The sequence below is a fragment of the Vitis riparia genome, chromosome 17, assembly GCF_004353265.1.
Source record: "Vitis riparia cultivar Riparia Gloire de Montpellier isolate 1030 chromosome 17, EGFV_Vit.rip_1.0, whole genome shotgun sequence".
Taxonomy (NCBI): Eukaryota; Viridiplantae; Streptophyta; class Magnoliopsida; order Vitales; family Vitaceae; genus Vitis; species Vitis riparia.
The window spans coordinates 13,274,527-13,299,769 of record NC_048447.1 but is presented as its reverse complement, the minus strand read 5'-3'; the positions used below and the strand labels follow the sequence as shown (position 1 = coordinate 13,299,769).

At 32.6% G+C, this 25,243-nt stretch overlaps 3 protein-coding genes across 5 annotated transcripts; 2 read left to right on the top strand and 1 right to left on the bottom strand.

Annotated features, from left to right (window-relative positions):
- The first annotated feature begins 5,495 nt into the window (after window positions 1–5,495).
- LOC117934468 (tRNase Z TRZ1) lies at window positions 5,496–14,580 on the top strand. 2 transcript variants are annotated; one of them, XM_034856164.1, is made up of 9 exons: window positions 5,496–5,625; window positions 6,203–6,416; window positions 8,257–8,419; window positions 8,572–8,642; window positions 8,748–8,843; window positions 9,610–9,723; window positions 13,847–13,915; window positions 14,029–14,103; window positions 14,262–14,580. In XM_034856164.1, the coding sequence occupies exons 1-9, from the start codon at window positions 5,513–5,515 to the stop codon at window positions 14,334–14,336; spliced, it is 990 nt and encodes a 329-aa protein (XP_034712055.1). In that variant the 5' UTR covers window positions 5,496–5,512; the 3' UTR covers window positions 14,337–14,580. The 2 variants fall into 2 exon arrangements, with proteins under 2 accessions (XP_034712055.1, XP_034712056.1); XM_034856165.1 differs by lacking the exon at window positions 9,610–9,723.
- A 2,700-nt stretch (window positions 14,581–17,280) lies between these two features.
- Window positions 17,281–18,918, bottom strand: LOC117934386. The gene has a single exon (XM_034856039.1). It carries the CDS (start codon window positions 18,749–18,751, stop codon window positions 17,564–17,566), a length of 1,188 nt encoding a protein of 395 aa, XP_034711930.1. The 5' UTR covers window positions 18,752–18,918; the 3' UTR covers window positions 17,281–17,563.
- A 2,295-nt stretch (window positions 18,919–21,213) lies between these two features.
- Window positions 21,214–25,126, top strand: LOC117904494 (plant cysteine oxidase 2-like). Of its 2 annotated transcripts, XM_034817122.1 has the most exons (6): window positions 21,214–21,360; window positions 21,452–21,709; window positions 23,486–23,607; window positions 23,740–23,902; window positions 24,008–24,232; window positions 24,621–25,126. In XM_034817122.1, the coding sequence occupies exons 2-6, from the start codon at window positions 21,532–21,534 to the stop codon at window positions 24,743–24,745; spliced, it is 813 nt and encodes a 270-aa protein (XP_034673013.1). In that variant the 5' UTR covers window positions 21,214–21,360; window positions 21,452–21,531; the 3' UTR covers window positions 24,746–25,126. The 2 variants fall into 2 exon arrangements, with proteins under 2 accessions (XP_034673013.1, XP_034673015.1); XM_034817124.1 differs by having other exon boundaries at window positions 21,214–21,709.
- The last annotated feature ends 117 nt before the right edge of the window (window positions 25,127–25,243 follow it).

Here is a 25,243-nt window from a genome sequence, read left to right as displayed (position 1 = left end):
ATCCAATGAGATTTATTATGTTAATTTTATTTTTTGATTTGTAGGAGAAATAAATAATAGAATAAAAAATTGTGTTTTAAAATATATATATAAAAAAATATCAGAGTTTAATATTTACTATTAAAAAATATAAAATCTTTCTCATATTTATTAATATAGAAAATTATTCAAAATATATGATTTAGTAAAAAAAAAATTATTTTTTGTTGATAATATTCATCTTTAAAATATTTACAATTTATAAATAAAAATATTACATTATATTATTAAATATGTAAATGATTATTATTTTGGGGAATAGCCTTCCTAGAATCATTTATTTCCTTCATATTAAATAATATTTTCTATAAGCATTATTTTAAATTGTATTATACACATTTTTTTAATCATTTTCTTTTTTAACTAAAAATTTTAAAAACTATAAAATAAATAAATGAGATGAGAATCTTATATTTCAACCTATGACTATTAAGACCATATAAAGGAGATAGTTTGATAAGTTATCACATTACTTATATTCTCGTACTATGAAATGACTTAAAAAAATTGGTTGTTTAATTTCTTTATTTGAAGTGAATGTATTGATGAAAGACTAAATCGTAAAAAAGTATGAGAATGTGAATTTGAGTTCGATTATGTGATATTTGTGGTGTTTGGTTAGAAAAAAGTATGTTATTAGAATAAAAACTCTTTAACTCCAAATTATATTCTAATTGAGATTCAAATATATAAAATTTTAGATTTTACCTTCTAGGTTTAATAAAAATAATTAGACTTTACAAGCAAATAGAACATTTCATGCATGTAATACTACTAAAAAATAATAAATAATAAAATTAAAAATGGTATATATATATTTTAATATTCAATTAATGTTTCATTAAAAGTATTATTTTTTATTGAAATTTTATATAATAGTTTATATGCATTAAAAAAACTTGATATATAAAATAAAACCTAAAATATAAACCCTAGATCATCAATATAAAAAAAATTGAATAAAAAGTTTTCATCTACAAGTTTTGAAATTATAGATAGTACATTTATTTTGATAGTAATAATTAAAAAAAAATATTCAATTGAAAAAAGAAAAACAAATAAAAGAGAAAAGATGTTTAAGTCAATAATTTTTTAAAATTTATAAAAAAAAATGTTAAAATAAGGATATTTTGGTTATTATATTTAAACAATATTGTTTAGTCTTTTATGTTTAATAAAATACATTTTAATTTTTTTTTTGTTGACTACGTAAAAAAGTTGTTAGGCTTAATTTTAGAGCAATAGATAAGAAATGAAAAATATATTAAATTTATTAATTAGGAATTTTTTTAATATATATATATTAAAAATATATATAATGCATGAGACATATTTAGAATTTTTAAGATATGATTTATCGTGCATGGCATGACATTTTTTTAACTTTTTTTATTGTTGTTTAATTTCTTTGGGTGAAATAAATACATTAATAAAGTAAGGTTAATATTACTTTATTTAATTTTGTTGAAATTTTAAGTTTACAAGAAACATAATATTAAATTCAAACCATTATTAAATTCCTAATAATCAAACAAACCATTAATGGATATAACAATTTCAAATGTTAAACATAAATAAGTATTAATAAAAATTATATTTAAAACATGATCTTGAAATTCAACTTGGATAAAAAAAAAAAAAAAAAAAAAAAACATGAGAGTATGACATTTAGACAACTCTTGATTGAGTTGAAAACTCATCTAATATGATCAAACTCTTTTCATTCTACTTTTTCAACCTGTTACATGTAATATTGATTCATTGACAAACTTGAGACTTAAATGATGCTCTCATCTTCATCTTCTTTTTTATCTTCATATTCTTCCTTCTCTTCTTCTTCATTATCATTTTCCTCTTCTTTTTCACTGTCATCCTCCTCCTCCTCCTCTTCTTTTTCTTCATTATCATCCTTCTTTTCGTTTTCTTTTTTTTCATCATCATCCTCCTTCTCTTCTTCTTCTTCTTCTTTCTCTTCATCATCATCATCATCATCCTCTTCTTCTTCCTCACCATCATCATCTTCCTTTTCCTTTTCCTTTTCCTCTTCATCCTCCTCCTCCTCCTTCTCCTCCTCCTCTTCTTCTTCCTCTTCATTTTCATCATCATCATCATCTTCCTCTTCGTTGTCATCATCATTATCATCATCATCATATTCTTTTTCTTCAAAATCATACAAAAATAATGACTCTTTTTCTTCTTCAAACACAATGAATTCTTCTTCTTCAAATACATTGAATAATTCTTCTTTTTCACCATCTTCTTTCCACCATTCAGGGTACATATAGTCAATATAGTTTGACATCATGAAATAATAAAAAGAAACTATAATAAAGAAGAAAATTAATGACAAGAAAGTATGAGAATGTGAATTTGAGTTTGGTTTCTAGGACCTTATATTTATGGTATTAGGTTAGAAACTAGTATGTTATTAGAATAGGAACTCTTTTACTCCAAATTATATTCTAATTAGGACTTATGATATTACTTGATTTATTTAATTCAAACCAACTTATCCAATCAAACTAGATTTGAAAAGGGCAGTCATCTTCTTTGTTAAATTGCTTTAGGATAAGCCCTAGTAGATTCAATCTCCTTTTTAACTTATAATTCCCTCGTGATAAGCTCTGGTAGATTCAATTTCCTTTTTAACTTATAATTCCCCAATTGTAGTTACACTTATCTTCTTACGATTTCTCTATTTTATTTTAATTTTAATATTCAAAGTTCACATTAATACAATAAAATTTTGATCAAATTTTCAATTCTATTTTGTAATTTCTTTTATTTTATAAAATCTCACAAAAATAAATCAGCTTTGTCGAGGACAAACTTTTTTTTTTTTTTTTTTTAACTCAAATCCTTGATGTGTATTTAAGAAAAAAAAATATTTTACTATCTCCACTAATAATGGGAACATAATTTTTTACAATATATATATATATATATATATATATAATTTTAGATTTTAACTTCTAAGTTTAATAAGAATAAACTTTATGAGTAAAATTCTCAATTTTGGAAAACAAGAATTAAGATAAAAAAAATTTAACGCACAGATTGAATTGAGATCCTATCCTAATTCGATTCTTAATTTCCGTATTTTTCTTTCTTAGAGGGTCTATATAGTTTAACATCATCATTTAAAAAATAATCAAATAATTTTTTCATTAAAAAATGTTATTTTCTTATTAAAATTTTATATAATAGTTATCATTAATATAAAAAAAAAATCTAAAATAAAAAGTTTACGCCATCAAGTTTAATTAATAGTTAAATAATATTCAATGGAAATAAGAAAAAAAAAACATGTATCATTCCACGTCCATCACGGGCAAGTCAATAATTTTTTAAAATTTATAAAAATGTTTAAATAAGGGTTTTTTTAATCATTTTATTTTTTATTTTTAAAATATTAATTAGTCTTTTATATATATATATATATATTTTTTGAAAAAGTCAAAAGTTGGTCTTATTTTAAAAATATTTTTAATCTATTATAGATCATTCCAACTTTACATTGAAGAAATTTGAAAAGAGAAAAATTTGAGTTATTGCTTTCATTCATTTTATAGACTCTTCTTAAAGACCAAAAATTTAGTGAATTAGATTATTAAAAAATTAGTTATGATTTTTCCAATAAAAAATGATGATCAAACATAGTAAATATGTTGGGAGTACAAATCTTAAACATTATAACTTGATAAAGGGTGAGATAGAAATTATAGAAATTTTATACATCCTTTGTAAAAAGAATATCACAATTGTTTATTTATTATTTGAATTATTTAAGAATGTAAGCGACATTGAATAACTTCTTTGCAAACTTAAATCTAAAAATCCAACTCAAATCGAGTGAAAATTTGAATTTAGATTTGAATAATTTTCGAACTATGGCATACTTGTTTATTGTCTAATTTCATTGGATTAGAATATGAATGACCAAAAACAAAATTTGAAACAATACCATATGATGTACATTTCAAGAATACAATGATAAAATGTACCTTTACATAACAAATCTGATAAACCCTTTAAATTTTTTATGAAATAGTATATAGTATTCATATTATATATGGTAGGCATCTCCAATTGGCATAAGGATATAAGTGACTTTTTTTCACCCACTGAAAAATACAATTTTCATGATATACATGTGACCATGACATTTTTGTTACTTCCACTTTTTTTCGAAAATTCTTCAAGGCAAATAACACATTTAGTAGGTAAATCCAAACACTCTAGTCTAACTTTCTCAAGCGCGTCAATGGAAGTTTTAGTTGTAAGTATAGTCTTCTGCATGGGATGTTCAAGTTGCATGGCTAAATGACGATTAATGGACTCATCTTGAATATTGGGGTGAAATCATAATGTAGTAAAATTCATAAGAATGGGAAGTATCTTACGAGCAATATTGTGAGACTAATTCACCATGGAAACTGTAAAACAAAGGATATTTTTAGTGATAGCTAGTTGAAGCTCTAATGGTATTCTCATTCGCAAAAGCCACAAACATATGTGAGGTATGGCACCCTTAAAGTCATATGATATATACTCACATTGAACCATAAACGTCTCTTGTTGTATTAGAAGACTTTGATTGTAGTCTATGCTAACATTGATTCATCATTAGGAACAATATCATCATGATGTCGTAATTCAAAGTGGCAACCTCGCCTTACCATCATGTAACAAAAGAGAAAAACAAGTAAGAATGAGAGAAGTGTAGGTGGGGAAATTTGAGTTCTACACAAGCCTATTTGTTCTGTTAATTTTAGAAAGCTTTTTTGATTGGAACTCTTACTCAAAATTTCATTCGAATTAGGATTACATTTGGAAAGTGGATTTTGGTACATAATCAAACGGATAATTCAGGAGTATTGGGAACCAATCATATGCCCATCAATATAAAAATACAATATAGATTTTATTCCTTCTAAAAATAGATATGATTAGGATACAAATTCCATCACATACCATTTTTAATAATACCCTAAACTACATATATTTTATCCTACCACCAATCAAACCTACCCTAAAAGTTGAAAATACTTTTTAAACAATTTTCTTCCTATTTTCTGTCTGCATCCAAACATTATACTAAGAAATTTCATCATAACTAATTTTATAATTTTTTTATTTCATATTTATCATTTTTTAAATAAATATTTTTATTATTTAATTACTTTATGTCAAAATGTGTCTTCTTTTAAATCATTTTTTTTTGTTATTGTTTCCTTCATGTAAAAAAATTAAAATCATAACACTTTTTAATTTATATATAGAAAAAAAATTAAAAATAAATAAATTTTAATTGGAAATTTATTCCCCATGATTAGTTTTTAATTTTGCCTTTTTAGTTTTATTTCTATTTTTAATTATTTTTAATTGAACGGAAAGAAAGAAAAATTGAAGCAACCTTGTTTGGATGGCGACGGAAGATAGGAAGAAGAATCAAATATAAAGAAGCTTAAATATGATACTGACATTTTTTAGGCTTTACTTGCAGCATAAAAAGCCCCTATCTCCAATCTACACGAACGCATTGAATCATTTAACGCTGTGTTTCAATCCATCTCTGAGTTCAAGGTACTGCTCCAATCGCTATTCCCTATTCCCTATTCCCAATTCAATCTATCGGCTTCTAGGGTAGATTCAATCGTTTGGATGCTGAGAAAGTGCTTCTAATTTAGATGTAATCCTTCAATTTATAAGAAAATGAATTGTAAATTGCTCACCATCTAGGGCTCGAGAATACAGAAAATGGCACTTTACCTAAAACTTGTATGACTCCTTGGTTTAGTTGATTTTTTTTTTCTATTTATTTATTTGGGGATGGTGGAGTGGGTTTGGTTTGGTTTTGGATTTTTGGCATCAAAGAAAGTGAGGGAGATAACATAGGGATCAAAATGTCGTTTTCTGTTATTTTTTCTTCATTTTTTTGGTAACACGGATTTCACTCTGAGTGGTTTATTACTTGGGAATGCTTTCACTCCCGCGAATATCAGTTGTAATTCCATTTCTTATTTCTTTTTCTCTACACGCTATTTCCCAATTATATGCCAAAAGTTTATTCTTCTTTCAATCCAAAATTTCTCGCTGAGTTTGCTTGATTCAAGGAAAATTAAACTTCTCTGAGTTGACTTTTCACCCTATTTTGATTTAGGAGAATGAAAAATTCAGAGGCAAATTCAAATGTGAAGAAGAAGGAGAAGGGAATACACATCGAAGGATACCCAGTTGAGGGTTTGTCGATAGGAGGGCAAGAAACTTGCATAATCCTCCCGTCCCTCAAGTTAGCCTTTGACATTGGTAGATGTCCCCAGCGTGCAATTTCACAGGACTTCCTGTTCATTTCCCATGGACACATGGATCACATTGTCAGTTCTTCTTCTTACTCATATTCTTTTGTTTGTCTCCGTTTTCTATTAGAATCATTTAATTCAACAGAAATCAACACCTCACACCCATACAATTCCCTATGAAATACTCAATTTGGAAAACAATGTGATGTAGGACAACCCTTGGATGGTTGCCTACAATCAAATAGGTGGGGCTATGGTTTTTATTTTTTAGGATTTAGGTGAGGAATAAGGGATAAAGTTTATGATAGAAAAAAATAAAAGAAAAAATATAGAGAAAGAAGATACGAAGAAGATAGAAAACGTAGAGTCTCATTGAGGCCTTACAATAGTCTCACTTAGAAGAAAATCAATGAAGTCTCACCATTGAGAATTGCAACACTTGCTAAAAAAAAACTAATATTATTTAACTCCATAACCTATTAGACTTATCTATAGGTTTCTCTTAGAAATCCGAAGTTTATTAGGATCCTAATAACCTATTATGATTCTAATTCTTATTGTCTTATAACCTAATTACCTACTCCTTATTTAACTCCAACAAATACTAATCATAATGTAATTTGAAATATATTCATCCTACTTTAATTATAGTTGACATGAAAAATAACTCGACCTCAAGTTTTAGTTATTTTCCACAATCAATTGATTTTATTACGGTCAAACAGGATTTGAAGATCTCTTGAACTTGTTCAATTTCATGTAAGACAAGTACCAGACTTCAAAAGATTTTCCAACGTTGTGAAACAAGTTCATAATTCTCAAAATAACTATGTGTCATCAATAAGCTTATGACGAGTTGCTTCCCACACTCTTCTTATAAACTCTCTTGCAGAAGAATAAGATTCTTGAATTAATTATATAAGAAATTTCAACAATTCTTGTTATATCATAAGATTCTTCATATTTGCCATCAATCATCACCTCTTGCATTCTAGATTCATTATTTATTATTTCTCACTCCTTACTAGTAACTCTGAATTTCTTCTTAATGAGAGTATTTGATATCTCCTTACTAATTCCCTTTGTTGATATATATCTTAGAGATTCATACTCATCATAATGGTTGTTAGGTTTGATTTGGAGGAAGCATTCATTTACAAGTTTTTGACTTGGGTTAAATTTAAAAATATAATTGTGTTGTAAACAATTTGTCCTTTATTGCATTGAGATATGATAAGTTTACAGACATGGGATTAAATCCGAATAATCTTCAAGAACAATCAATGATTCATAGTTTTAAGATGAACCAATGGCTTGAGTACTAGTTATGGATGTGCTATGATGTCAATGAAAAATTAAATTACTGGATCGTTAAAGAATATATAGACAGCTATTTCTTAAGTATATCATAGTTATTCTGTTAAAAATGATAGGGATGTTTTTTGCTTGCATACTCCACTTTTTTCACTTGATGTTGCAAACAATTGCTGAACTTTTCATCAAGTTTCTAAATTATCTTGGGTAATTGTGGAACAGCAACAGAGGAACCAACCCTCCCCCTCTTTCCCATAAAAACACAACCCCAGGGGAAAAGGCACTAGTTTACTCTTGATTTATTTTATACATACATACATATATATATATATATATATATATATATCATTCTAAACGATTCCTAAGTTCTTCTAAATTTTGTCTACTACCTTTGGGCTTCTCATATTTTCACTAGATTTTTATGCTAGTTCTAGTGTCACGAATTACATATTTAAGTATAGAACCCTTAAACGAAAATTTATTGCTCTCCGTCCTTTTTTTTGCCACAATATTTTGCTGATAGATCTTTTTCTTTGATGGATATATTATCATTTATTATGTTTTAGTGCTGCTGCTTATGCCCCAATCTTTTATTTGTTAGGGAGGACTGCCCATGTATGTTGCGACTCGTGGGTTGTATAGAATGAAGCCCCCAATAATTATTGTACCAAAAGCTATAAAAGAAAATGTGGAGATGCTTTTTCAGGTGCACAGAGCAATGGATGAGTCAGAGCTGAAGCATAATCTAATTGGCTTGAATGTGGGTAATGTCCTATTGTCAATCAAATGATGTTAGAAATGTAATTTAGTGCCTGGTACTGACTACTCTGACTACATAACTGCTTGTTAATTTTGCCTGTCTGAATGGATATCTTCTGATATATTCCACCTAAAATGTATATTGTTATATTTTCAGGAGAAGAGTTTTACTTAAGAAAAGACTTGAAAGTAAGAGCATTTAGAACCTACCATGTTATACCAAGTCAGGTAAAAAGTTATTTCACTCCCTGGTCTTTTAGATAAGACTAGCCTGAGATGTATTTCTCTGAATCATATTATACTGCTAATGGCTCCCATCATGATCTGTTTCAGGGTTATGTAGTTTATTCTGTAAAGCAGAAACTTAAGCAGGAGTATGTTGGCCTTCCTGGGAATGAGATTAAGAACTTGAAGTTATCAGGTGTGGAGGTCTGTCTTAACAGTTGTATTTATAGACATCTTAGACACATTTTAGTTTCCTCTTGATCACAGATTTTGGTACGTTTTCACTACATTCTTCTTTAACAAAAAGGATTATTACAAACACAGTAGCATCTGGGAATTTTGCAAGAAAGGCAAGCTCGTACAACTTTCCATAAGATTGACCTTTTCTTCAAACCTTACCTCTGAGGCCTTGATCTTTAACTTATGATCACTTTGACAAATTCTTAACCATATAACAAATCTGTGTAGTGCATGATGACAAAACCATGAGAGCATATGTTGCTTCCCCAAGGAGACGGAAGAAGAACCAAGTTTGTAAAAGAAAAACTACCTATCAAAAAAAGTTTGCAAAAGAAAAACCATTTTAATGTTTGGTTTTTAGCCATAGGAATTTTTAGGTCAGTTATTATGAATTTTTCTTTCATTGTGTCTGAAATTTGTTTTCTTGTTGAACTAATTTGAGATGGAAGAACAATTTAATACTTTACTGTTCAAAATAGATCTTTTTGGATAAAGTTGTCAATATAATATAAATGATGATACTGAAACAACAGGAGCTGGCGAGTAGATCTCTGGGTTAAACTTATATTCCGCAAAACATTGTTGGCTTGTTCTTGCTGATCAGTACTTTTTAACAGTCTGCCCCTTGGTTCATTTTTTTGTTTTTCACATTCCCTTATCCTGCCTCACCAGCATTCTCTTTTCCTTATGTTAAGTTTATATCTAGCAAGGTTGAGTTTGCACAATGCAGATTACGTATACAATGACAACACCTGAAATTGCCTTTACGGGAGATACCATGTCAGACTTCATTGTGGATCACACTAATGTTGATGCTTTGATGGCAAGAGTTCTCATCATGGAGGTGCGCTACATTGATCATATTTAGTCTTACTTTCCTACTTGACCATAGAGACGTGTTTTGCCCATGTCCTCTTGGAATTTGGAAATAATTTGTAGTTTCATCTAATTTTAAGTTTGTTCAGTTTAGACATAGAGATGTCAAATGCGCTGGGCCTGGTTTCGTGGAAGCTTGGGCTCATCGGGCTGCTGTCTGAAAACTAGGCTGGGCCTGGCCGGCCTACCCAAGCAATATCCCTAACCCAGTATGGCCCAGTATACCACAGGCCTGGTGTCAGCTGAGCCAAGTTGGCCTAATTTTATTCTTTTCTTCTTTTTTGGTGTAAAATTAATGCAATAAACAAGTAAAAATATAAAATTTTGTAATAAGAAAAAGCGAAGTACACAAAATGAAACACTCTATTCATTCTTTTAATAAAACTCAAAGTACATTACTAAAATTTATGAGGAAAAAAAGATGTGAGAATTGGTTAATTATAGGTTTGGGAACATCCCAACTAGGTTGGCACCCACCCAACTATGAAACATATGCATTACTCAACCTTTATAATTCATTATTAAAACTGGAAAAACTAGAAAAGATACATACTTGAAACTTGAAATTAAAATTGAATTTCTTCATTTTCAGCTCCATCTCTTTCTTGATTTCTATCCACATTCATATTTTTAAACATTTCTACCATGCCATCTTTCTAATTTTAGCATCTCCTTGAGTCATGCCCATCCTTCACGGAAGCTACTTAGAAAATCGTATCTTCAATCATGTTTGAACCTGTAGAAATTCTGATGCTGCAGTATTCACTAGTGTTATTAGTAGATCCTGTATAATTCTAGACAGTATAGAAAGGTGGGTTCATGTTCTTTCCACCATTGCTAAATATCACAATTTTGGATTTCATCTAGGGTAAAGTGTGAGAAGGAACTTGAAGCACCAAACTTTTGCTTTCCCTTTCCCCTAGTCAGTTGTCTAAAGAGTAGACAATCTCCAAATGGGCATGAATATATGGAACTTGAGTACCCAGCTCCCATTTAGACTCAGTATTTAAATAGGTTGGTTAAACTCTTCTCTATCATACCTTCCTTCAGTGTGAATGTTAATTCCATATTTTCCAGCTATAAATTCTTCATTTCTGATAAATAAAAAAAAATATTTTCAGCTATAAAGCTCAATGTGATCTCTGCACCATGAAACTTAACCCTAGGATCCATTCAAGCAGCTAAAGAAGAATTAGAGGCATTTTCTCCCAACAATAACTATTTGGTTACAAACTTCTTTAAAGCCTTCACTAGACTTCCTGCACTGCTCAACCACTGCTCTAATATTACAGATACACCTAAGTTCTAAACAAGACTTCAGCGGTGATACTAACATGGTAGTGATCTCCTCAAGAAGTCCGTAAAAGTGAAAGTTACTGGTCAATTCTCTGCACACTGTGCAATACCTCCAAATTTGTCATTGACATAATCTACTATTGCATGGTCATACCCTACACATGATGCTATTATTTGTGGGTAGAATTTCAACCGTATTTCGCATCAAGCCAATTTTTTTCTTCAAACTAGCCTTTTACATAGCTTATGAAAATCTTGCAACGTAGATGAGTAAGAAATATAATGAATAGCATATATTGCATGGAATTTAAGGATTGCTATTATTTGTAGGTAGAATTTCAACCGTACTTTGCATTAAGACGATTTTTTTTCTTCAAACTAGCCTTTTACATACCACATGAAACTCTTGCAACTTAGATGAGTGAGAAATATAATTAATAGCATATCACATGGAATTTAAGGATGGAGCAATTATTTTTAAACCATCTAGCACAATTGAATTAACCAGATGGCAAACACATCTCATATGGTAAATTTTACCAAATGGATCTCTACTTGACCTCACAAACTTATCTATAGCATTGATATTGTTCAAAGTGTAATCAAAGGCAGTGTAATTTTTATTTTGTATCTCAAACTCATAGAAAATGCCCAAAAGAACGTCATGTATGGCAATTTGGTATAAGGAAATTGCCCTTGAGGCTTGACTAAAGTGGTAAAAAGGGTTGGGGAGGGTTTGTGGGAGGTCCCAAGTTCAAGTCCCAATGGGGACAAAAATTACGTAGTAAAAAAGAAAAAAAGCTTGGTATAAGGACATTAGGGAAAAAAAAGAAGGAAAAGCTAGGGTTTTCTTTTGTGAGCATGTTGCTCATCCTACATCCTTTGTTTTTTTTCTTCAATATGCGCAGTCTGCAACAAGCTTGAGGTATTTATATTAATTATTTTGCACTATACTGAAGTGGTTCCGCACTTCACATCTATGTTCTACTATTCCAAGGTCTCTTTTCTCTAAAGTTATGGGAAGGGATGGGGCAAGGGTCACTAGTGGGGGTAGGGGTTTCATCATCCACTAATTCATCATACTCATCTCCTCCACATCTAAGGCTCTCGAGATCTAGAACATCAAGGTCCATCTTGATTCTTAAAGCTATCAAAATATTTTAAGAAAATTCAACAATGGAGGATAACTAAATGAAAACATAAAATTAAATAAATATGTAATAAAATAATAATGTAAAAGGAATATTAATATAAAACCTCAAGTCTGTGATAATGTAGACCTGTAGAAAACAAGAATAGAGAGGTTGACGCTGGAGAGATTGTAGAGGGAGTAGATAGCTGTGACCACGAAACTAGGCTTGTGTGTTTTATTATTTTTTTTGGGGTGGGTGGCCGTTGTTGTTTATACAAAATCTTTATATAACCAAGTTACACATTTACCCCTCAAACTAACTATAATATTAGCTGTTGGGAGGGGTATCTTGGATGCAGTTGAATAAAATAAAAATAATATTAGAACTATCTGTTGGGCAAGCTGGGCCACTCGACCTACTTTGCACCTCTAATTTAGACAGGTGCTTTTGTTCCTTCCCTTGTAGTATGTTAATTTCCCTGATTTTCCTGTATTCCCTCATTAATAGAGAATTGTTAGAATGATGCTAAAGATAAGAAGGAACTTTGACCACTGGAGGAAACATAAAAGGCCACCTCTTCAATTATATATATGGTTAAATTTTTTTCGTCATTGGAACTGGAACCTAGAACCTCCCACAAACCCTCCCAAACCTTTACGACTTGAGTCAGGCCTCAAGGCTCTTTAGTTCATGATATATTATAATTGAGATATCGCATTTAATTATTTAAAGGATGTCGCTTTTTGGCTTAGGCTTACCATTTCTTAGCTCTCTTATTTTTTGGCACCAATGTTAGGATCACATTCATAACAACTTGATGTGGTTACCCTATACAATTTAGGGGGTCTGAAGTGATGGATTCTGGGGTTCTTTTGGAAGGGAAGCTCATAAGAATTTTTTTCCTGGTATTGCAACATTTAAAGTGGTCTAGTGTAGTCTCTACTCTGTTCTAGAGGGGAAAGGGGGAACCCTAGTAAATAAGTAGAAATGAGATTAGTGTTCTGAAATGACACTAGATGTTATGCTTATATCTTCACTTCTAAACAAGGTGTAATTTGGGCACATTCTAGTAAAGATGGAGATAGATTCACTATCTGCATGAGTAGGGATATTATGAATTAGAAACACTCAACTCATCCTAATAATGACACATGCCTGACTGCATGGGTTGGCACCATCCATACCTCTCATTCTGCTCTAATGGGTTTATCTTCCACTAAATTATTGGATTTAAGCATTAGATAATCATTCAAGACAGTATCTGTTGATGTAACAAAACCATCAGATGATCTAACACTTTCATCGAAGCAAACTACTGAGGGCTTCTGGAAAGTCAAAGTTACTAGGGAATAAATAGTTTGTAGTGATGGTTGTAGAAAAAAATCACACAAAAAATGAGGGAAATAAAAGAACAAAGAAAGGAAACACATATTTATTGTTCCTCAATGTGATATTGCCTTCAAAGTATTAATTACAAAATCATCAAGTATAAAGTATTAATATATTTTTAGTTCTAAATTGTATCCAATGAAGTGGAAACATTATATGGAATTTTGAAGAAGTTGAAAATATTCTGGTAATTGCTTCTAGAATTCAGTATGGAATTTTTGTAACATTGTTGTTAAATGACTCTTTTTTTCCTCCTGATGACTCTTCGTGCAGAGCACCTTTGTTGACAACACAGTGACGGTGGAGCATGCAAGAGAATATGGCCACACTCATTTGTCTGAGGTTAGATCTCCATAGCTTTCATAGAAGAAACTTTTATGTTTTATTATGCCTTTACTTTTATGTTGTTGTCCTCACCATTTATTCATCTCTTATCCTTGGATAATCCTCTTCAGATAGTCAGTTATGCAGATAGGTTTCAGAATAAAGCAATTCTTCTGATCCACTTCTCTGCTCGTTATACAACAAATGTAAGTTTCTTTAACAATGCTCAATTTTTTTTGTGGGTTTTTTTCTTTTTTCTTTTTTCTTTTTTCTTTCAGTAGTAAGAGAATAACAGGACTAGGTTGTAAATGATCTTGTTTACTGTATAGAAGTGGTTTAGATTTTAACATGTCATGTTTACCAGGAAATTCAAGAAGCTGTCTCTGCATTGCCTCCGCCTTTGGGAGGTCGAGTATTTGCACTTACAGAAGGATTTTGATGGAAAGTGAAGTTGAGAATCAAACCTGTCAAGTGTGTACATTAAAGTTAGATTTGGCTTCTTGCAACTGCAATTTTGTTTTGCTAAACCCAAAGCCTTACATACAAAGACACCACAGGGTGTAGTTCTTAAACTTATTATGCACAACAGAAATGGGAATTAGGTGGTGGCAAATGCTAAAAGCCCAAGCTATATAACATTTTTCAGTTGCGGTTAGTGAAATTCGTTGCTTTCGTTTTCAACACCTAGATATGCAATGGGCAGTGATGTTTTTCCATGTCTGAATTTTCGTTAATATATTTTCACTCAAATTAACTCATCTCTTACTAAAAAGAGAGGTCAAATCTGAATATTATTAGGAAATTTTGAATGCTTATGGTTGGATTATTCATGCAATTATTGAGCCTGAACTAGGGGTATAAATATTCAAAGATTTTTTTAACAAATAAATTAAAGTAATTCAAGAAAAAGAAAGATTAAAATGAATATTTAAGTAGTTTTTAAAAGTGTTCTTGCATGAAAGGCAAAAAAGAAGGTTGAAACGAGAGAGAGAGAGAGAAATAGATCTGACTTAATTGTAGGAGTAATTGAAGAAATTACGATTATTAACCCTTCTCTTATTGAAGAGCACGGGATGCATGTGGCATAACTGTAGCCTGATCACATCACCATGATATTGTAGTACAATGAAGTACCTCCCTGAGAGTTTACGCGACTACAGGGGTGAAATAGTTGGCAGGCTTAGTTAAGACATCTTTTCATCCCTGTATGCGATTGGGTCCCAAGACGTGGATATAGAGATGGGAAAATTAGGGTCAGGTACCGAAGGCTCGCTTTTCTGTACCTACTGAAAAGCTTCATCCAATAGATGCACGCGAGCTAATTAACCTAGCTAGACATTAGGGTTGAAGTGATAAATCGAAAAGTTGATCAATCCAACTAACACTGATCACATAATTCATGGTCATTCGGTTGTAGCCAAATTAATTTATTATAAATACATCCATCCTACAATGCCAAAAACAAGATTTAAATCGACTTGTATCCAAGCAATGAATCAAAATCACCTTAAACAATTTGATTTCATTCCAATTTTTATCATTTACAACTTAGTTCGGTTCTTATTCTAGCATAAGTACGCCTTTTTTTTTTTTTTCCAAAAACCGATGAAACTAAACCATTTGTTTACACCCCTTCATACTCCGGGTTCGCTCACAAGTCACAATAGCTCTGCACAAGTAGGCATGGTGGGAAACGGACCAGCAAGCAACAGCTCAATTATTGCCATTGGTACATTTCCTCCTCTGTGCACTCCTGCCTCAGTGTACGTTTAGAAAGAGAGAAGCCATTTAGTCAAAAAGTTTTAAGTTACCAAGAAATTAATAGAGGAAGAAGGTAACTCTGACAATAACTAATCTGAGAATCTTTCATCATCAAGGACGACTTCCGCCTCATCGCAATCTTGCTATTCATCTGAACTGATTTTGATCTGCCAACAACCTCCCTACAACTAGCCAAAGTTCCGTATAAGCAAGGGGGGCTATACCATTTGACAGGCAACAGCTAGCCCAGTTGTCCCTAATGAGATTGAAGCTGGAACCATAGTGGGGTGGTGACCCCGGAAGGTGATTCCAGTTGTGTGGAATAAGATAACTCTACACCATGACTCTCATTTGGAATTGGATACGGAAGATTTCCTGGCCCAAATTCATCGTGATCTGAATCGCCATCTATTGCTTCAACCATTTTGGTTTACTTGAATTCCCAAAATTTCCAAATTTATGCCAAATTTAACTTGGGGACCACCCCTAAGCGTACGCCTCACAAGACACTCCTCCATTGAACACATGGCACGTCCAACCCTCTGTCCGAATGTCCATATGGACTGACACGTGACACGTCCAACCCGCTATCCGAACGATCACGTGGACTAATATGCGGTACATACCACCTATCCGGATGTCCAGTCCAGACCCAATGGTTAGCGTCTTAAACAAGATTCTTGACCGCGTTTCACGGTCAATCATTACTCATTTTGCCAAAAGCATGCTCGACAGCACCAGGCAACCTGCCATCACCTGCCCTGCGCCGCCTGCAGAGTGAAAAGACAAAGATGACGGCAAACCATCCCTCCAGCAATCTCTGAAAGCCGCCTGCAGGGTAATGATGGCTCTGTCACCCTCTAAGCACCATCATGACAACCAAAAAGTCTTCTTACCATTCAAAGGGACAAAGCTCCTGGCGCTATAAAAGGCCCCCACACAGTCAAAGAAGGTAAGCATTCTTCTAAGGAAAAGAGCCCCATAAAAATATCAATATGCTAGAGAGCAAAACTAACAAAGGCATCGAAGGGTGTGTCCGAACCCCCTGTCCGGATATCTTTTGCAAGTCAAAGGAAGGAAACATCTTCTTCGATTGAGGAGGCGAGCAAATCAGGAAACTGGAGTGATCCTGATAAGGCCAGCCTTCAACAATTACTATGAATACAAATTTAGCTGCTTGGTGTAATGGATATAGGTTTTGAGCACGACCACCCGTGTGCTGGAGAAAACGAACAACTCTCCCGTGTTCTCATGAAAATGAACTATAGGTCGTATTGAAATTCAAAACAAAAAGGAATATTTTCCGTTATGGACGTCTTTTTAAGACATGACACATGTTCATCTTGGAAAAGTATAAAAGCAAAAATATTGGTCCACTAGGGCAACTTTTTCACCAAAACACCTTGTAGTAAAAGAAAAAAAAAATATTGTACTCATGAACTAACACAACTTCAATATGGAAATACATTGTAAATTAATGAAAAAAAATAATTATAGAGCATCATACATGGACTTTGGTGAGGTAGATAACAAAAAAGTCATCCTAACTAGAAGCATCAGTTCCTAAAGGAAAAAACCAATGTGATCCTGCTTCCTGACTTTTCAGGGCTAAACTACAATGCTTATGTGGAATTTTCCATTGGCCTATATTTCTTGTAAACAGGGGAAGAACACAAGTTGTAATGAAGATCAAAAACTGGTCAAATAATTGAAACTGCAATCCCAAACATAAAACATAGAGAAACAGGGGAATTTGTAGGCCAAGACCAAAATGATAGCAAGGCAATCATACAACTTATTTAAAATAAGCTTCAATTCATTCCAAAATTGTACTAAAGGTACACCAACAGTATAGATGATGATCAGTGTCGAAAATGCAATACTAGCAGAGGCTCCAAGTTTGTACTAGGCACTTTCAGCTTCAGCTCTCAAATCCTCAACCACATTTGCCACAGAACAACACAGTCTTGCTTCCAAGGCTAAAGAAGTAACCACTGCCTTCATGGATCTCAGCTCTTCATGGAACTCCAAATTCAACACTAATGAAGAGAAATGCTCGTTCAGAACGAGCCCAAAACATTTGACCACTGCTTCAAGGGTAGGAACCGAATCACAAGCCTTCAACCCCAACATTGAGGATGCCTTTGGGCATGGACCTGCTTGTGGAAACCTCTCGTACTTCTTTAACCACTTTCCCAAGTATCGAATCAAACTCATGATCTCTTCACCATTCAATTTACTAATAGAGTATGGGAATATCACATCATCAAGATTTGGGGAAGATAACAGATAATGCAGACACAACTCAGAAGCCAAAAACTCATCATGGGCAATCACAAGCAACACTGCAGCCTCCTTTGCTACATGCGATTTCTTCCCTTTGAGATCCTTATTGCTTGCCTTTTCTATAGCCAATTTCGCTTGGCTTTCCCAATCTTTCCTCACTGCAACCATACTGCTATAAGCCCCTCTAGGCGGCAATAGGAAGTATTTCAAAATGCAGAGTAGTTCAGAAGACCCGAGATCTGTAAAATGCTTAATGCATAAACAAACCAAATCTGACCTCCTTTTCTCCACCAAAACTGAAACCAAATTCGAATAACTAGAATGTGCAACATGCCCATTAACAATCAGTGTTTCCACCAACTCCCAATTCCCCAAAACAAGACACGCCTCCAAAACCAACTCCGACACATCCCGACCCATCAAAAACCCTAGCTTTTCAATCAACACCCGTGTGTACCCTTCACTCGATGGGTCGACACCAACAGAGACATCAACTTTCTTGCCATTTTTCTCGAGAAAAGAACTCAAAATCCCGATCAAATCATCAGTATTAAAACTGTTAGGGTTTTTGAGCTTCCGCTTGAGCTTTTTGAAGAATTTGTTAGCCGAGTCGATGATCTCGGAATCGGTTTGCGAGATTTGAAACCCGGAAACGGGAACGACAAGAGAATTGGGATCTGGGTTTTCGACATTGGGGTTTAAGCTGAGGAGAGAGTCTTCTGGGTTGAGAATGATTGGATAGGTGGATGGAGCGGTGAGGGTTTTGGGATTGGCGGCGGCCTTGGTAACAAGTTCCAGAAGAGACATGGCCAAGCGGAAGACGATGCAATAACCTCAAACCAACTGGCCGACACGGCGGTGAGTCGGTAGCGGCGGCGGAGGAGGAGAAGTGAAGAAACCCTAGACTAAGTTTAGGGTTTTTGGAGCCTGCAGCTGAGAAGGCCGGTAAGGTAGTTTCTCTGGTCAGGCATTGGACTCATTTCGAAAATCAAATATCAATAATAAAATAAAAATAAATTCTCTTAAATAAATATAAATACGAATATTTCTTTGATTTTTAACATTATTTGGAGGTGACTACATAATTTATTTTTTATTTTATAATAAATAAAATATTGTATTATGTTATTAAAGAACATATAATTTAAGAGGTGGTTGAGTGATTTGGAACTTGGAGGTCTGAATGTCATACCATGGGTGTCACAAACTTTTGAAAATCTAACTTTCAAAAATTATAAAATTATTTAAATCATTCCTAAATATAAAATAAAATAATTAATTTCATTCATCTCTTTTAAAATTTTGATTAAATAAGCCTAAAATTGGTTAAATAAGCGTAAGATTAAAAATTTTATTAAATAATTATTTTTACTTGTAATTTTCATTTATTCATCTCTCAGGCTTTGCCCTTAACTATTTTTCAAAAATTAATTGTATCGCCCCATGGTTTCAATTTTCAACTAACTGATGTGACTTGCGGGGGCCTTGACAATTCAGAAAATAGAATTTCCTTTGAAGTTTTGGATGCATGAAGGGTAACAAGGATTAAAATATCACCGACCATACAAAATTTGGAAGGATATATCCGTCAATCAATATATCCATTTTTTCATGTTTTAATCAATACTTCATCGATATTTTTAGATAATTTACTGAATTTTCAAAAATTTTATTATTAAATAAATAAATTATAATTATTTTAATTTTATATCTTGATTTAATTTATTATCAAAAATATAAAAACATAATTTTTTTAATAGGTCTTTTTTTATATAATCTATATATTTATTAAATATAATAAATATAAATATTAAAAATATATAAATATATTATTATTTATTTGATATCATTGAATATTATCATAAGTTAATATTAAATATATTTTAAAATTAGACATATTATCATAATAATATTATAAAATAATCTATAATGCAATTTAATAATAAATATATATTTATTATATTTTTTTATGATGTAGAGGATATTATTATCAAATATGACAAATATATAACTTTAAAATATTTATTTTTATTTCTTATATAATTTTTTTAGAGTTTTTTTTAATATTTTTATTAATTTTTATAATATTTTATGTCAAAATATTCATTTATATATATCCATAAAATCGAAGTACTGATATATTTATGATTATAGATATTTTCATCGGTATCCAATGCGACGGAGTATCAGGCGTAGTGTCGCAAATGTTTTGAAAAACAACTTGGAGAATTGGAGATTAGGACTCATGAAGTGATTGGCTAAAATAACCATTATACAAATTTCAATGGATTTCAGTAATAATTCATACTTACTAAATTAAGTTGATTTTAAATTAAATTATATTTAAGTGATTAACTTAAAATTTATACTTAATTATTATTTTAAAATTTAAAATTATTTGATAAAATCAACTTAAAATTTATTATAAAGGATCAAATTAATACATTTATTCTTATAAATTATAATTAGAACAAAATAGATCAAGTAACAATGAGAAAATTTGATAAAAATGTTAAACGAAAATATGGACTTAAACAATAAGTTAATTATTTTTACTTATTACTTAAAGTTATTTTTTATTTTAATTTATATCTTTAAATTATTTTATCCATTATATTTAATTTATTTAATAACCTAAATTAAATTATTTACTTTAAATTATTAAATCAATTTATTAAACACCCACTATATTTGTATATTTAAGTTTGATTACTTTTTTATTTTTATCTACTAGTTGGGTTTTAAAAAAATAGTTTTTAAAAATATATTTTTTTTATATACTTTAAAACACAAGACTAAACGAGAATTAGAATGCTTTTAATATAATTTTTGTGTGTTAAAATAGTTGTTAAAAAGTAACTTTTGTCAGTTTTTTTATAATTATTTATTTATAATAATATTAAAAATAATTAAAATATATTATAAAAAATATTTCATTTTCAAAATAAGTAGTAAAAAATTATTTTCTATTAAAGAAAACATCAAACTTGTTTTCCAAGTTTCAAAATACACTGTTTTTCTCTCCTAGTTTTTGTTTTTTTTTAAGGAATGATGAATAAGACTGAATGGTACATTGGTATTAAAGAGTGGGAGTAAATGCATGCTGATGCAGCAAAAGTCAATGGTCTTCCATACGCCTTTTTTGAAAGGTGGTAGGAATGGATTAAAATCCGCCCACTGGAAACCTCTGCATGGCCCCTGGTTTTGGCCTTTGACTCCCCACATACCAACAATTTTTACCTCTCCAAAAACCCCGACCCCCCCGAGCCTATTTCTACTATCTTCCTGTACTCCATTCTCTCTCATTCCTTCAACAGTGAAGCAAATCTCTACATGTTCTTTCTCTCTTTTCTTCCTTTTTATCTCCTCTACAGCACCAGAATTATACAAGGAACTAAACAAAGGGAAGACACAAGGTATCACTGTCTACCCCACGCTATATATGTCCCCTCCATTTCTGTGATACAAGCGCCAGCTAATTCCTCCATACCCGGACATTTTTTTCAGGAACCCATTGCTTGGTTCTTTGTTCTTTTTTTTTTTGGAGGGGTTTCTGCAGCGTCCATCTGGGCTTGGTGTACTTTTGTATGACGATTGAGCTGGCGAGGCAGAAGAGAAGAAAGGGGTCTATGAACAGAAGAAGCCGGAAACTAATGCTGAGTCCAGTTCAGAATCTGTATGAGACCTGCAGCGAAGTGTTTGCTGATGGAAAGGCTGGCTTTGTTCCGCCCCCGAAGGATATCGAGCGGCTGAAATCAGTTCTGGGTACGTAATGATCATGGTTTTGTCTGTGATTCTTATGTCATATTTTGATCGTTTGAAGATTTGATGTTACATTTTTAGTTGCAGGTTTGAATAATTGACATTGTTTTAGGTGTTCTATGTGAGAATGAATGAAAAAAATGTTATTTGATGATTGGATTTCCTTGGTATATATGCGATTCTGCCGTTAAAGTTTTGAATTGTCGGTTTCTGCTTCCGGGTCTCTCTCAAGTTCGAATTTTTGCTGTGTTTGGAGCTCTTTTATCACGTAAATTCATGAAAGCGTTTGATGGGTTTCTTGCTCAAGTGCTGGTTCTGAATTACAAAATTTCTGCTATCAGTTCTCTACTTGGACTGGATTTACTGAATATATAATTGAATTCTGCTTCCTTTTTATGACCATTTGGCTTTTGCAAATGATTTCTGGAACGGGGGAAGATATATTGTAGGACTTTTTATCAACTTCCCTGCAAAGTCATGCTTTTTCTTTGGTTCCCCCATGTTTAAATTTTAGTTCTACTGGACTGAAAATAAAGACTTATCATGGTTATATTAAGAATTGAATGTATGGTTGATAGCCATCAAGTTTTTTGTTGGAGAAATGGTGGCCAGACAAGTAATATGAAAAAGAGAATCTCTAAAAGTATTAAGATCTGTAGATGGGTGGAAAACCAGTGCAACCGAATCATTAAAGGCTTTCAGATATTTCCATGATCCTTCTTGGGAATCTTTTCCTTTGTCTACTGTATATTTTATTTATGGGGGGAAAAACAAAAGGAAAAAAAAAAAAAAAAACCTTCTGCTCAGGGTGCAGGAACCTCGTGCAACTCATGGTGCCATGAGAGATTGTAGATTTTCTAATCAGCATGATTGATGTAACAACCAACAAATATTTTGTATCTCAAAATAATGGATGAAACATAAAGGGCGCCATAAACCAGTGCAGGTCCTCTCCTCAAGGTTTTAGTTTGAAGCTGTCCCGTGACAAACCGAACCTCTGAAGCAATCACAATAAGTGTACCCATATTTTTATAGTAAGCTTTCCTTAGTCGCGTCTTAGTTTGATTTTAGTAGTCACGTTGAATTTGGGATAACATTTTAGTCAATTGTGCATGCATTTATGCAGATGAAATCATGAAGTTAGGATTGTTGGGGCATCTGTGAAAGAATTAGAGCAAAATCACTATTAAACTGCAATAAAAATGCAGTTTACTTCAATGTTTTGAACAGAATCTATAGCTCGATTTTCATATTAAGTGCTTATATTAACTAACCTTCTGTTTCTATCTTTTCACCTGCTTACCTCTGCATGTGTGTGTTTGGAAGTACAGTTTTGGTTTAGTATGTAGCTCTTTCTTCTCTGATCATTTCCTGTTTTGTATGATGGGTAACACAGCGGATACCAGTAAGGTTCTGTTTTCTTCAGAAAGCCCTTTTTGCAAGTTCCTTCTGCTACCAAATTTAAGAGCATAAAGTTGAAGAAAACCTATAATCCAGTGTGTTATAACAAGATAAGATCAGATTATTGTAATTTCATTTTCATAGATATCTAAAAAGAAAGTAGATTCATTAACTAACATTTGTCAATGTTTTTTTTCTTTTTGGTTCTTTATCCTGCTTGTAAATGCACTGCATTGATCCTCCTTCAGTTCAAGGGATTTATAGCTTGTTTGCTATACTGGCTATTGGAACGATATCCTTGTTTTATTATAGAATTCACGTTAGTGATTTTGTAATCTCCTTCATGCTGACATGTGTGCACAAATTTTCTTTCTGTAGATAACCTGAAACCGGAGAATGTCGGCCTGTCAGCAGACATGCCATATTTCAGGGCAACTGGATCCGACGAAGTTCCTCCTCTAGTGACATACCTACATATCTATGAATGTGATAAATTCTCGGTACCCCTTTGCTGTCTCTCTCATATACATTATAAGCACAACCCTTCCCCCCTCCCAAACCCTCTCTAATGTTGTTTTCTGGATCCTGGTAAATTGAATTATTTTTGGCCTCTTACAAATTTCACTTTGTAGATTGGGATCTTCTGCTTGCCGCCATCTGGTGTTATTCCCCTTCATAATCATCCAGGCATGACTGTTTTCAGTAAGCTCCTCTTTGGGTCGATGCACATCAAATCATATGATTGGGTGGCCGATGTTCCGTACAGCAAGAACCAGAATACACACCATGAGGACTGTAAGTGCTCCCCTTCTTTTCCATTAATGCATGGACCCAATGAATGGCCAATTTCTATGTCATTTATTCCTCTTGATGCAAAAATGACAATGTTGTTGTCGGCAGTGGCAGCACTCCAGCATGAACCCCGGTTAGCCAAGGTTCATGCTGACTCTGATCTGACTGCACCTTGCAAAACCTCAGTTCTCTATCCAAATGCAGGAGGCAACATGCACTGCTTCACAGCATTGACTCCATGTGCCATGTTAGATGTGCTGGGTCCACCCTACTCCGATGATGAAGGCCGCCACTGTACATACTACAATGATTTTCCTTATGCCACATTTTCAGGTACGCCATTATTGATCAATGTAATGTAGGAAGTGGTGGTAGAACTTTAAGTTAGTTTATTTTTTATTTTTTATTTTTATGATGGAGCTTCTTTGTTGGGCGCCCATCTGTGCTGGCATCAATGATCTCAATCACACTTGTCAAATGCCTACTTTTGGTTGGCATCAATTACGACAATCTATAAGAATCCCATGTGATGCCCCCTTTTTTTACTTGACCTGCTCCCCCTATTTACATATATTATATATAGCAAGTGGGGTGACATAGCTGCAAAGTTGGGATGGGGGTTGGGACGGAGTTGCATTTTTTCTTAGAAATAATATATTTTATCAGTCTTGGCCAACCCAGATGGTTTTTTTTTTGTCTGATGATGCGTGTCACTGTTCAGGAGATACGGGATCATTACAAGCAGAGGAGATGGAAGGATGTGGGTGGCTTAAAGAAATGGAGAAACCCGAGAGCTTTGTCGTGGTTGGAGCAATGTATAGAGGCCCACAGTTTGTGGAGAATTGACTTTACTTGCCTTCCCAGGCACCTTGTAAATGGCTGCGGTCTTTTCTGTTGTGATGGAACTTTACCCTCGCATAGGCTCTAGTGTAGATGCCCAACTAAAGCGAAAAGTGACATCCAAAATAGATTGTAGGGAGCTTGTCATCTTTATGGTTCTTTTACGTAGATTATTACCTTGTTCTTTTGTTGCTGGCCCTTGTCGTTAATAGAAGTTTGCATATCAATCTCTCTTGTCCTGGTTTGAGATGGGAGTTTGGTTGTTTAATTGCTTTTTTCAACACCCCTGTTTTGGTCCCATAATGGGATTTCATTTTGGAGTAACAGAGCAATACACTAGGCAAGCGCCAGCACATGAACTATTCATTTCATACTTTGTTGTTAATAGTCACTTCGCTGAATTGGATTCTGGAAACGTGAGGTTGCCTCCATGTTGCTCTGGATCGGGTTCAATTCCTATGACTGGTTGAATTTCCTAATAAATTAGTTAGTGCTGGTTAATGT